The sequence below is a fragment of the Nematolebias whitei genome, chromosome 3 (assembly GCF_014905685.2).
Source record: "Nematolebias whitei isolate Nwh7 chromosome 3, NemWhi1, whole genome shotgun sequence".
NCBI classification, from domain to species: domain Eukaryota; kingdom Metazoa; phylum Chordata; class Actinopteri; order Cyprinodontiformes; family Rivulidae; genus Nematolebias; species Nematolebias whitei.
In genome coordinates this window covers 15,864,765-15,879,127 of record NC_056500.1, presented here as the reverse complement: position 1 = coordinate 15,879,127, position 14,363 = coordinate 15,864,765, and the positions used below count along the sequence as shown (strand labels likewise).

General features: G+C 42.2%; 1 protein-coding gene across 1 annotated transcript; it reads left to right on the top strand.

Annotated features, from left to right (window-relative positions):
- Positions 1–266: 266 nt before the first annotated feature.
- Positions 267–12,523, top strand: LOC119407745 (WD repeat-containing protein 47). The gene is made up of 15 exons (XM_037674564.1): positions 267–436; positions 565–648; positions 1,722–1,806; positions 2,153–2,461; positions 3,273–3,712; positions 4,474–4,573; positions 5,267–5,439; positions 5,514–5,759; positions 6,016–6,085; positions 8,678–8,835; positions 9,848–10,017; positions 10,166–10,336; positions 10,527–10,658; positions 11,422–11,640; positions 11,851–12,523. Exons 1-15 carry the CDS (start codon positions 279–281, stop codon positions 11,991–11,993), a joined length of 2,658 nt encoding a protein of 885 aa, XP_037530492.1. The 5' UTR covers positions 267–278; the 3' UTR covers positions 11,994–12,523.
- The last annotated feature ends 1,840 nt before the right edge of the window (positions 12,524–14,363 follow it).

Sequence of the window (14,363 nt, the reverse complement as noted above, 5' to 3'; positions counted from 1 at the left end):
TATGCATATATAATTCATATATTTGTCATACAACAAGTGACACGTACCTCACGTGTATCACTACATGTATTAATTCTGGTTGTGATTACTGACCTCGAATCAATTTTATATGGTTATTGTGAACGAGTTGAATAAAGTTTGACTTGTCTGACTGTTTTGTTTCGCTTAATGCGCCGTATAATTGGCTGTGCCGTATAGTCTGACAAATACAGTACGTTCACTTTTTTATCTCTTCTTTTTTGCAGTCACCTTTGAGCTGCTCCCACATATCTGCAACCATGACGGCGGAAGAGACCATCAACATCAAGGAGGTGGAGGTGATCAAGCTGATCCTGGACTTCCTGAACTCCAGGAGGCTTCACATCAGTATGCTGGCTCTGGAGAAGGAGAGCGGGGTTATAAACGGACTCTACTCTGACGACATGCTCTTCCTGAGGTAGGACAGCAGAACTTTCAGGAAGGAACCTGGACGGGCACTTTAATTATTTTTTTTTTTTTACATTTACTGTAGTTTTGAACATGTATCAGAGAAATATAACAGATTATCATTGTTACTTTGAACAGGCAGCTCATTCTAGATGGCCAGTGGGAGGAGGTGATGCAGTTTATTCAGCCTTTAGAAGGACTGGACAAGTTTGACAAGAAAAGGTCAGTTTTATCTACATGTTGTGCACCAGCATGTGAAATATTGAGAAACTGAGGCCTATTTGAAATTGAAGCGATTGCAGTTTGTGTTATATTCAGTGCTTTAATAAATTCAACCGTTGTAGTCAGAGTCAGAGTTTCTTTATTGTCATTCGCACCTCATGTGGTACATGTGGTGGAGCGAAATTATGTACACGGGGTCCCAGTTACATCCAACAATAAAATGTCTAAGAAAAACAGTAATAACATCTAAGATATGAACTAAGAAAAACATCAACTAAAAATACACTAAGCACTCATAACATAAAACATTGAACATCAGCACAAACATGAACATGAGTCTGTGAGCAGATGTGCACGCATGAACACATCAACAATTTTGATGTACCAGGTCTCTTTTCGATTCCTATCACCCTTCATTTAAAACAGAAGGACACATTACACACACATTACAGGACAAGGACACATTACATTTCATAATCCAACATTTTTCAGTCAGGTCATCTGGACAGTTTCTTTTTTTGTGCTGAAATGTTTCGCTTTCGATCCAGAAGGCTTCATCAGTAAAGGAAACGCACAACAAAACTGATTCTTCCTCCAACAGCTTACTCCAAAGGGGAACAAACCAGTTCTACTTGACTGATGAAGCCTTCCGGATCGAAGGTGAAACGTTTCAGCACAATAAAAGAAACTGTCCAGATGACCTGACTGAAAAATATTGGATTGTATACCTGGATTATTGAGCATGGACTTTGTTGTTTTCAACCAGTTTGACAAGACTGTCAACAAGGAAAAGGGCCGGCAATGGAGGAGGGGGCGTACCAAAGAGACCATCTTATCACAAGCAGAACTGGTTTGTTCCACTTTGGAGTAAGCTGTTGGAGTAAGAATCAGTTTTGTTGTGTGTTTCCTCGACTGATGAAGCCTTCCGGATTGAAGGCGAAACGTTTCAGCACAAAAAAAAGGAAACTGTCCGGATGACCTGACTGAAAAATGTTGGATTTTATACCTGGATTATTGAGCATGGACTTTGTTACATTTCATAATGTTTTCATTGTTTGTTGTTTTTTGTTTAGGTTTCGTTACATAATCCTGAAGCAGAAGTTTCTGGAAGCTTTGTGTGTGAATAATGCCCTGTCAGCTGCTGAGGATCCTCATAATGTATGTAAAGAAATGATTAAAGAGTTCAGTTTGAGTCGTCGTAGTTAATGAAAAGCAGCCAGGACTAGAAATGAGACATGCCAGCTGTTTCTGGAGTGGCATGCTTTGTAGAAAAAAAAAAATAATTTGAACCTTATTTATGCACAGAGAATGCATCCTAATTTAGATAAGGAGAAAATTCAAAAATTGTAACATTAATTTGTGTGCAATAAAGTAAATGTAGCTTTTTCTGATTGCTATTTCATTGCTATTGATTTAAGCAACTAATGCACTTTAATTGGCAGCAGGCGTAAGTGTCATCCCATCAAAAGCCTCAGTGGTTTTCCTGATTTCCTTCCCTCTACAGCTGGAGCACACCATGCAAGAGGCAGTCAAGTGCCTCCACAGTCTGGAGGAATTCTGCCCAACCAAAGAAGACTACAGCAAGTTGTGTCTCCTCCTCACCCTGCCTCGCCTCACCCATCACGCTGAGTTCAAGGACTGGAACCCGAGCACGGCGCGCGTCCATTGCTTTGAGGAGGCCTGTGTGATGGTAGCAGAGTTCATCCCTGCAGACAGGAAGCTGAGCGAGGCTGGCTTCAGAGCGAGCGGGAACCGCCTCTTCCAGCTGCTCATCAAGGGGATCCTTTACGAGTGCTGTGTGGAGTTCTGTCAGGTAGTGAATGGGGAAATGAACCGTCTCGTAACTTGTACAGATATTTTAAAAAGAGTATATTGACCAGCTCATGGTCAATAATCCAGGTAAAAAAATTCAACAAAGTTCAGTCAGGTCATCTGAACGTTTCGTACTTCATCCAAAGGACTTCATCAGTCTGAGGAGCAAACTCAGTCCCACACGCAGCACACTCACAAACTTACCAGTTTGCTAGTAATAAGATTGTTTCTGGGGCCCGCCCTCTCCTCCGTCGATTCCTCTGAGGCAGCCATAGCCAAAGTGGTTCAAAACATCAAATTTTTTTTTACCTGGATTATTGAGCATGAACTTTGATGTTTTGAACCACTTTGGCTATGGCTGCCTCAGAGGAGTCGACGGGGGAGAGGGCGAACCCTAGAAACCATCGTCTCACCAGCAAAACGGTTGGTCCACTATGTGAGTGTGCTGCTTGTGGGATTGAGTTTGTTGTGGCACCTTGGACTGATGAAGTCCTTTGGATGAAGGCCAAAACATCTCAACAAAAAAGAAACCGTCCAGATGACCTGACTGAACTTTGTTGGATATATGGACCAGCTTTAAGTGACGGTGAACGTATTTTTGTATACAAATTATTAGGCTAAAAGTGCAAAACAAGTAATAAGACCTTAGATAAATATTGTTATTAACTGATTCTTATATATCCGAATGTTTCTGTTCAGTGTCCTGAGACAACTTCTGTTGTGAATCGGCGCTATATAAATGAAATGAATTGAAATTGAATTGAAGTTTAATTGTGGTTCAAAGCGTCAAAGTGTTTTTTATTTCTTTCTAGAGTAAAGCAACAGGTGAGGAGATCCGAGAGGGTGAGGTGTTGCTCGGTGTGGATTTACTCTGCGGAAACGGCTGCGACGAGCTAGATTTGTCATTGTTCTCCTGGCTGCAGAACCTCTCTTCAAGCGCTTTCACTTGTTCCTTTGAGCAAAAAACCCTCAATATCCACGTGGACCGCCTGGTGAAACCCAGCAAGGCTGGACACGCTGACCTCTTGACTCCATTAATCAACCGTCTGTCCCCGTGTCCGACCTCACCCTTTCACCAGAGACCTCATTCAGCCGACACCTACATGTCCAGATCCCTCAACCCGGCCCTGGACGGCCTGTCCCATGGACTGGCGGCTCAGGATAAGAGGAGCATGGAGAGCAACATGAAGTCTGCTCTGAGCCGCAGTCTAGTGGAGAATAATCTGCATCTGCAAGATGATTCACCTGAGAGGTGACGAGCAAACCTTAGACAGTTTTTGTTGTGTTGTTTGGAGTTCTGGATTAGTGGGACTGAATGCAGCATGTGTCTGCAGAACTGCAGCAAATAGCAAGTATGATCCAGTGAAACACGTCAGATTGATATAAAGATGTTTGAAGGTACTCATGGCAGTGTCATAAAGACTGATGATAAAGTGAGAAATTAAATATGTACATTTTACTTTCTCTTATGGATTATTAGTCCTTAAAATAAAAATAAATATATAAGGACATTTTGTGAACAGTTGTAAACACAATTTGCATTTGTTCACCTACAAAAACAGCCGAAGTTTCTGAAAACAGATACAACAATGGCAACATCCTTGAAAGATCCGTTAGACAATTTCAATTTATTGCTACACATTTACACTCAGATTTGTCAAGTAAAGTATGTAGATAAAAGATTTGTGTACATTGAGTGTGTACCTGTATTCATGGATAGTTTATCAGTATATGTGATAAACTACTGGAGTAAACTCTGTCAAACGGAACCATTTCATATAGTTCAGAACAACATTGTTTATTACTTTGGCTACAATCAAGTCAAGTTTTAAATAACCATGGCATTGTTTAATTCTTTAAAATCAACCTAAATAATCCGAAACTTCCTAAATAATCCGCTTTGAGTATCTTGATAAGGTAGAAAGGTGCTGTACAAGTACAGTCCATTTACTTTTTCTGAAATATGTTGACAAACTGACTTTAGTAACTCTTTTTTTTCTTTCCGGTCTTTAGGAAGCACCCACAGAGAGTGGTGGATGGACCCAACACCAAGCGCACCCCTTTGACTCCTGGAAAAGACGGTGGACCACCCTGCAACACAGAAGCACCGGAGGTAATATATATACACCATTAATGGCAGCAGGTGATTTGGATTCCTCTAAGCCTAAGGAATGTAAGACCTTTATTTTTGTTGCTGAAATAATAAAGGTCAGGAGTGGTTCATCATGCACTTTTCTCTGGTCACTTGGGTCAAAGTCAGTCTGAACTTAGTGCTGCAGATGATGTAAAATTGACCCCATCCCCCCAAGCCCCTGAACTGCTTGATCTCAATCCATAAATCTTGTCTGAATTCTGTGTATGAAGCTCTTGCACCTCGCTGCCCCCCTGTACCCAGAGTAGGAGGTGTAGATCATGGACACTGGAAGCACATAATCTGATTTGATGTGTGGTCATTCCCACGATGGCCCGCTCGCTCCCATCATCGCTCATCTTTATGCATCCCATTTCTCATCTACTGGAGCAAAGTACTTTAAGATGAGATTATTTTGTGTGCATGTTGGGGGGAATAAAACTGTAGACTGGCCTGATGTGACGAGGCCCTTGAATAATTGTTTATGGGATGGATGATGGAGGCCACGGCCTTGGGAGTTGAAACGTTAGAAGTGGCTCTTAAAAAAAGCTTGACGAGGAATAATGATTCAGGTTGCAACGCCCGCTAAAGATGGAAAGAACGTGCATGTTTCCATGATTTCCACAACTTCTTATGTCCTTCTGGCTCAGAGTCCGTGTGTGTTTGTGTGTTCAGCTCCGTGAATCCACAGAGCACATCCAGGAGTATTACAGGCAGCGTCTCCGTGTGCAGCAGCACTTGGAACAGAAGCAGCAGCAGAAGCAGCTCTATCAGCAGATGCTGCTGGAGGGAGGCGTCAAGCCGCAGGACGAAGCCCAACACAACCTCACCGAGACGTTCCTGAGCAGGTGAGGGAGCCGAACTTCAACGATCAGTAACACTGGTGGGAGTGGTGCTGCAGGAGATGCTGTCTTTTGTTTAGATCCATTCAGAAGTTGGAGGAGATGAATGTCGGTATCGATCCCAAAGGAGAGGAAGCGATGTCAAATCTGGGTCAGCAGTGGAACGGACTGACAGGAAACAGCAGCACTTCAAACTCCAGGACCACGAATGACCGACACAGCACTGAAAAAGGGCCTGTGAGGGAAAAGGCAGGTGAGGTGAGCTGCAGCTCTGGGAGCCACGGCTTGTCGTCACTCAATGAGTCGACACTTCCTAAAAGTCAAAGGTGAGATTCTGCAAGTGTCTCATATCAGATTTCACAGATAGATCCACTAAAATAACTTGAAAATATGCAAGGATTTAAGTGCTACTTCATTAATATTGCATTTTATATTTCATAAGTTGGTCATTAAAAATAAACTTTCTGCTTTACTGCCAAAAAATCCCCAATCTTAATTCATGAATTTTATGTGCAATATAGTGTTTTGTTTTGGGATGGTAAACAGATTATGTACAATTAAACATGGATCTATTTTTGTCAGCGCTGAAAGAATCAAAGCCACCACAGTTCAAGATGATTGTGGCTCGTCGACAACACGAAACATGCATGAGGTAAGACAGTCAAGAAATGTAATATTTTTTATCATTTTTAAATCACTTACATGATCATTCTGAGTGTAATAAATTCATAGTTTATAGCTTATCAAGGTTCAGAGTTATTTATTGTCATTCGCATCACATGTGGTACATAAGGTGGGACGAAATAGTATACTTGAGGTCCCAGTTACACCCAAAAATATCAAAAATGTAAAGTATAAAAAGAAACAGTATACAGTACAATAATGCTGGATCCAGGACAGTGGCCCCATACTGAGAGATTGTTTTGATCGAACAGACTGGCAGGTTTTCAGAGAAGCTGCTGAAAATGGAGGTTCGCTTGATCTTGACCAATACACATCCTCAGTACTGGGTTACATTAGTACATGTACTGACACAGTCTCCACTATCAGATATGTTAAAAGCTACCCAAACAGAAAACCTTGGCTGAATGCAGAGGTGCGTACCCTGCTGGAAGCCAGGAACACTGCCTTCAGGTCTGGAAACTCAGAGGAGCTGAGTAGGACAAGAAAAGAGCTGGTTGCTGGTATTAAGAGGGCCAAGGCCACATATGCAAAGAGGATCGAGGGTCAATTCATCTCACAAGACCCTCGGAGCATGTGGAGGGGCATTAAGTGCATAACAGATTATAAAGGAAGGAGTGAACAATGTCCCAAAGACCCATCTCTGCCTGATGCCCTCAACAAGTTCTATGCACGCTTTGAAGACCCGAACAGACCACCCAGCACCAGACTCACCTCACCACCGGATGAAGAGCATCTCAGCGTGACCTCAGCAGAAGTAAGGAGTACCTTCAGGGGATTAATCCGCACAAGGCAACTGGCCCAGACAACATCCCCGGAAAAGTGTTGAAGGAATGTGCTGATCAGCTCTGTGAGGTGCTGGCAGACATCTTTAACACCTCACTTACCCTGGAGACAGTTCCCACCTGCCTGAAGACTGCCACCATCATCCCAGTCCCAAAAAGCTCTACAGTGACTGGTCTGAATGACTATCGGCCAGTGGCCCTCACCCCGATAGTCGCTAAATGCTTCGAAAAACTGGTCATGACTCACATCAAAACAACCATCAACATCAACGAGGACCCTCATCAGTACGCATACCGTGAGAACCGATCAACAGAGGATGCAATCTCCTCTGTGGTCCACACTGCGCTCAACCACCTGGAGCAGAAAAACTCTTACGTCCGTATGCTCTTTGTGGACTTCACATCCGCCTTCAACACCATGATCCCCCAAACCCTGATGGACAAACTATCCACACTAGGACTAAGCCCCTCCATTTGCAACTGGGTACTAGACTTTTTAACAAACAGACCACAGTTAGTGAGGATCCACAACCTCTCCTCCTCCACCATAACCCTCAGCACTGGCTCTCCTCAGGGATGTGTGTTGAGCCCCCTCCTGTTTACTCTGCTCACATATGATTGTGCAGCTACCCATCCAGGCTGTCACATTGTAAAGTTTGCAGATGATACAGCGGTGGTGGGATGCATCACAAACAATGATGAGTCCAGCTACAGGCAGGAGGTGGAACACCTGGAGAGCTGGTGCAAAGAGAATAACCTTCACATCAATGTGAAGAAGACAAAGGAGATGATTGTGGACTTCAGAAGGAACAAAAACACCTACACCCCCCTGAACATAAGAGGATCTGCGGTGGAAGTGGTCTCCAGCTACAAGTACTTGGGTGTACACATGAATGACAACCTCAGCTGGAGCAACAACACCACCAGCCTGATCAAGAAAGCTCATCAGAGACTCTACTTCCTCAGACGGCTGAGGCGAGCTGGTCTGGGAAGCTCAGTCCTCACCTCCTTCTACAGGTGTGCAGTGGAGAGCATCCTGTGCTCGAGCATCAACGTGTGGCATGGAGGCTGCACAGCTGCAGAAAGAAAAGCTTTGCAGAGAGTGGTGAAGGCTGCACAGAAATCTGTTGGAGTCAGTCTCCCCACCATCACAGACATCTACACCTCCAGATGCAGGAAGAGGGCCACCTGCATCATGAAGGACCCCACCCACCCAGCACACACACTTTTTGCCCCACTCCCCTCAGGAAGGAGGTTAAGGAGCATTAAGTGTAGAACCACTAGACTAAGGAACAGCTTCTACCCTGAGGCTGTTAGACTCATGAATCTCTAACTAGAATAATCACTGTGAAAAACCATATCATGTTGCTGCTGATCTGTTTCATGTTGCTGCTGATCTGTTTCAATGTTGATGTGTTCATGCGTGCACATCTGCTCACAGACTCATGTTCATGTTTGTGGTGATGTTCAATGTTTTATGTTATGAGTGCTTAGTGTATATTTAGTTGATGTTTTTCTTAGTTCATATCTTAGATGTTATTACTGTTTTTCTTATACATTTTATTGTTGGATGTAACTGGGACCCCGTGTACATAATTTCGCTCCACCACATGTACCACATGAGGTGCGAATGACAATAAAGAAACTCTGACTCTCTGACTCTGACTCTGAATCTAAGATATATTCTAAATGCTTATCTTAAATACTACAGCAGATTTGAATGTTTTTGACGTATAAAACGGGGTTAAGGAGTTTTTTTTTTTCCTGATTTTGTTCAGTTAGGAAAGCCCAAAACACAGTTTGTGAAGGTGAGTCAGCTCGAGGACACACAGGCCGTGCGCGCTGTGGCTTTTCATCCGTCTGGAGCGCTGTATGCTGTCGGCTCCAACTCCAAAACACTGAGAGTGTGTGCATACCCAGAAACACTGAGCCCCAGGTAGGCACCATGTACACATGGCAAAAGAAGACGTTGTTTTATTACTGAGCAAGTAAACAAAACATACCCATAATGTTATTAATATCAGTAGTTTTTGTTAAAATTATACAAAAGTGAGCGTTTTATTAATCTCAAACTTGCTGTACAGTAGTCCCTCGATACCTCGCGGTTTGACTTTCGCGGATTCACTCTTTTGCAGGCTTTTCAATGTAAGATTGTACACGATAAACGATTGGCGATGGGGAAAGACAGACCCCCCCTGACTTTTCCTTTCTCTTTCTGAGGCTATCTGTCACTGGTGGACGTGCAAGAGACAGTTTCAGAAAAAGAAAGGATGGGGCGGGGTTTGTCTTTACCCATCGCTACTGCTCAGGGAGCAGGAATGAACAGATCAGATGAACAAAGGTAGAATATCGAAGAAAATGCTTACATGGAAAAATAAGACTGAATCAGTTTTAAAAAAGAGAGACAGAGTGGCTGAGCACAGCTGAGTGTGTCTCATTCAGGTATAAGACAGACACACACACCTCTTTCTTTCTCTTTCTGAGGCTGTCTGTCATAGGCGGGCATGCAACAGACAGCCTCGAAAAAAGAAAGGATGGGCAGGGGTTTTGTCTTATACCTGAGTGAGCAGCACAAGCAACATGGATTGTTTATTTAAAATAATCAAGTGCAACTCAAACCAAGCCATTAGTCCAGCCCCTAGGCAATCACTGAGTGGGCCAGGCCACCGGGAAATGTCCCGGTGCTCCCGATGGCCAGTCGGATTGGCTCAGTAACCATAGTATCTATCAGTCTGTCTGCTCTCTTTCGCTGTTCTCTTTTAGAGCATTTAGAGAGTTTAGAACATTGTTAAGAACATTGCAAGAGCGTGGGAAGGGTTTATAAAGCCTTAAAATAAAATTAAACGTCTGGAACATAACCCTCACGGTAAGTGAGGGACTACTGTACTTTGGAGAAAGTCAAACCAAACAGTATTGCATCCTTCTCTCTAATTGCTTTGCTCCTTTAGTGGTTCTGGGGGTGTCAAGCAGCCGGTGGTCCGCTTCAGACGGAACAAACATCATAAGGGCTCAATTTACTGTGTGGCGTGGAGCCACTGTGGACAACTGTTGGCTACTGGCTCCAATGATAAATATGTCAAGGTGCTGCCGTTCAACGCAGACACCTACAATGCCACAGGTACTGTTGGTCTATTCATGGTACTTTTATTATTTTTATTTGATTTCTTCTGTCACTTGTATATTTTTTACATGCAAAACATCTGCAGAGTTTAAAAAGCTCAAAACCCATGAAAGGGAGTTTAAGTCTGAAATGAATGCTTGTGCAGGCCCAGATCTGGAGTTCAGCATGCACGACGGTACCATCAGGGACCTGGCCTTCATGGAGGGCCCTGAGAGTGGGGGGTCTATCCTGATCAGCGCCGGAGCTGGAGACTGCAACATATACACCACCGACTGTCAGAGAGGGCAAGGCCTGCACGCCTTGAGCGGACACACAGGTTTGTGGGCGTTTTATTTGGAACAGTGTGGAGGAAAAATACAGTTTTATCTATAGCTTAATGTTTTGAATAGTTTAAAAAGGCAACAATGTTACTGTATCACAAGGTAATTAAAATAAACAAAGCTTAAGCGTGCCTCAGTTATCAAATGCATGCATATGGTGTTTTTATTGCTGTGATATTTGAGCAGGTCACATTCTGACTCTGTATACGTGGGGAGGGTGGATGATTGCCTCCGGCTCGCAGGACAAGACGGTCCGGTTTTGGGACCTGCGGGTGCCCAGCTGTGTTCGGGTGGTGGGCACAACTCTTCACGGATCCGGTGAGTCAAATCACAACCAACAATAGCAATAAGCAACCCAACAAAGTTCAGTCAGGTCATCTGGACAGTTAATTTTTTTTTGTTGTTGTTGTTGTTGAGACATTTCATCCTTCATCCAAAGGACTTCATCAGTCCATGGAGCCACAACAAATTCAGTCCCTTAAGCAGCACACTCACATAGTGGGCCAACCAATTTGATGATGTTAAGATGGTTTCTGGTGCTCGCCCTCCTTCCGTCGACTCCTCTGAGGCAGCCACAGTCAAAGTGGTTCAAAACATCAAAGTTCATGCTCAATTATCCAGATAAAAAATCCAACAAAGTTCAGTCAGATCACCTGGATGGTTTCTTTTTTTAAATTTTTTATTTATTTATTTATTTTTAAGAACTGGTGATAAGAAACCATCTTATCATCAGTGAAATGGTTGGCCCTATGTGAGTGTGCTGCTTGTGGGACATGAAGGACAAAACATCAGGAAAAAAAAACAAAAAACATCCAGATGACCTGTCACCTGACTGAACTTTGTGTTTTTTTTACCTGGATTATTGAGCATGAACTTTGATAAATAGAGGAAAATTCATAGATTTACATTAATAAATTACATTTAAATTTAAATGTGCAATTACATTAATTAATAAACAACATTTGGAAGATCGAGCTACAATAAGTAATATCAGTACTTTTGGTAAATAAAGTTTTGCAGCTTTAGAAGTATTAAATCTGCAGCCACAGTTGTTTTAAGGTTGCACTCTTGTTCTACACAGGAAGCGCAGTTGCTTCTGTGGCTGTAGACCCCAGTGGGCGCCTGCTGGCCACGGGACAGGAGGACAGTACCTGCATGTTGTATGACATCAGAGGAGGACGCATCGTCCAGACCTGTCGCCCCCACAGCAGTGACATCCGCTCTGTTCGCTTCTCCCCCGGAGCCCATCATCTCCTCACTGGCTCTTATGACAACAAAATCATCGTCAGCGACTTGCAAGGTGTTAAGACCTAACTTAAAACGAAGAGCACACACAAAAAAAATCCATTATTTAGTTATTAATTATTATTATTTTAACATTTATTTTGGCAACTCATCCTAGAGTTGAAGTTAAATGGTGCGTTCAAGTCCCTCTCACTGCTGTTTTGTATTTAACTGCACAATTTTTTAGTCTCAAATTGATTGTTTGTTTGTCTTACTTTAATCCCAGGTGACCTAACGAAGCCCCTCCCTCAGACACTGGCAGGGGAGCACTGGGATAAAGTGATCCAGTGTAGGTGGCACCCGCACGACCAAACTTTCCTCTCCTCGTCGGCCGATCGAACTGTCGTCCTCTGGGCTCAGAGCCTTTAAAAGTCAACTAACGAGTAGCAGTCGTCATGAGAGCACAGTGTTTACCATCACTCCATTATAGGATCACAATCAGCTGCCGGAAGGTGTGTGTGTGTATTTGAATGTTACTGTGTATGTCTCTCTACAAGAAAAACAAAGTCATTGTTTAAGGGTTAATTTGAGTTTTAAATACATGGGAAATATTTTCTTGTTTCCTTTCAGATTGTGATTTTTTTATGCAGCTCAAATATTAAAACACAACAAAAGAAGTGACACATACTTTCTGTTAGAAGGCATGAATGAGTTCACGGCAAGCACACACTAAAATGAGTTTGTATTGTCTCCCATGAACGCAGGCACAGTTTATTCAAAACATAAAGAAAAAGAAAAAAATGACTGTAATAAGTGCGGAACATTTATTGCAACATTAAGTTTGTTAAGATGCAACTCCTATATTTTCTATCAGAAGCTGGGCCTAGACTCCATGTTGAGTTATGCATATCATAACGTGCCTTTTTGTAACAGTTGTAAAGAGTTTTGGATGTCTGAGTTGACGGAGACTGTTTATTTTATTGTAAGTATTTAAGTATATTTTCTCATATGCCTTGTCAACTGTAAAGTGTGTAAACAATGTGTCATCAGTTTGTGTGTAAAACAGGGAGTTTCCAAATGTGACACTTCAGTAGACATTAAACAGGAAGTGTGTCAGGAAAAAATAAATCATTAGATTTTTAACAAACATTACTGTTTTCATGTTTGACATTAATACACTGAGGTTCACACCATTGGGTTTAAAAAAAATTATTTAGAGTGAAGGTAGACACGTTTAGGTATCTATAAGATGGAGCTCTGATTTTCTAAAACTAATTTGAATCTCTCTGGAAAACTGTCATAATGTCAGATTTCAAACAAGTTAAAAATGTGTGCTTTTACCTCTGATCTGTTTATTTTTTTATATAAAAACAGAAAACAATTTTAACCTTGATGCAACAAAACAAACCCACATCATGATACTACCACCTCATGATAGGATAAAACTTTTGCACTGGAGTTCTTTTTGAAACATTTCTTATTGAAACTACTCTGTTCAATTTGTTTTTGTCTACACAAACAAAACATTTCTAAAGCCCTTCATATCTTTAGACACATTATTTACCGATAAAACGGTGCAGAAGCACACTTGAAAACTCCTGAATGAATCCTTTTCTAAATGAACTGCTGATGAGGTTAAAATGGACTTTAAAGACGTTCAAGAGTCACATTTGTTCGTGATAAATTAGTAGTTTATTTGTGTCAAAAGTAGTTTGAATAAAAAAAATCAAATTTTTTTATGCACCACAATGGTAAAATTTACAGTTAAATGAACTGAAACTACAGGTGAAGAACTGTTTATTTCTAACGCAAAATGATCCATGTATTGAAAGAAAACCACCAGGTTAAAATCAAAACGATGGCTTTAACAAGAGAAACGTTGCAGGACAGCCTTGTGTGAAATGAGCAAATCCAGTCACTTTTAATTTCCACAATCAAGGAGCAGATTTCATCTCTCACTGGTTTTATGTGCTTTTTATTTCTGCACACACAGTGTTGGTGTCCAGCTATGTTGCTTTAAAATGCATTTATGCTTTTGTGTGTTACAAATGTCTGAATCACAAAATGTTTATGTTCACGCTGTTAAAACAATAAAAAAGCTGCTGTCTCACATTTTGTCTTGCTTTTCAATAAAAATAGTAAAAAAACGCTTCAAAGAAAGTCTGCTGTAATAAAACCATTAGGTGAATGCAACAAAGTTCAGTCAGGTCATCTGGATGGTTTATTTTATTGTTGAGACATTTCATCCTTCATCCAAAGGACTTCATCAGCTCACATAGTGGACCAACCAGTTTTATGGTGATAAGATGGCTTCTGGACTCTGCCCTGCTATCCTGTCACTAGCAAACTGGTTGGTCCACTACGTGGGTTTGCTGCTTGTGGGATTGGGTTTGTTGTGGCTCCTCGGACTGATGAAGTCCTTTGGATGAAGGCTGAAACATCCATCGATCCATCCATTATCTTTTACCTGCTTCTTCCATTTTGGGTCACAGTGGTCGCTGGTGCCCATGTCCAGCAATCACTGTGCGAGGGGCGGGGGACACCCTGGATGGGTCGCAAGTCCATCACAGGGACACATAGAGACAAACAAGACAAACAACCATTCACTCTCCCACTCACACCTAGGGACAATTTAGAGTTACCAATCAGTCTAACATGCATGTTTTTGGTCTGTGGGAGGAAACCGGAGTACCCGGAGAAAACCCACGCATGCACGGAGAGAACATGCAAACTCCACCCAGAAAGGCCCCCGGACCAGGATTTGAACCAGGGACCTGCTCGCTGAGAGGCAGCAGCTCT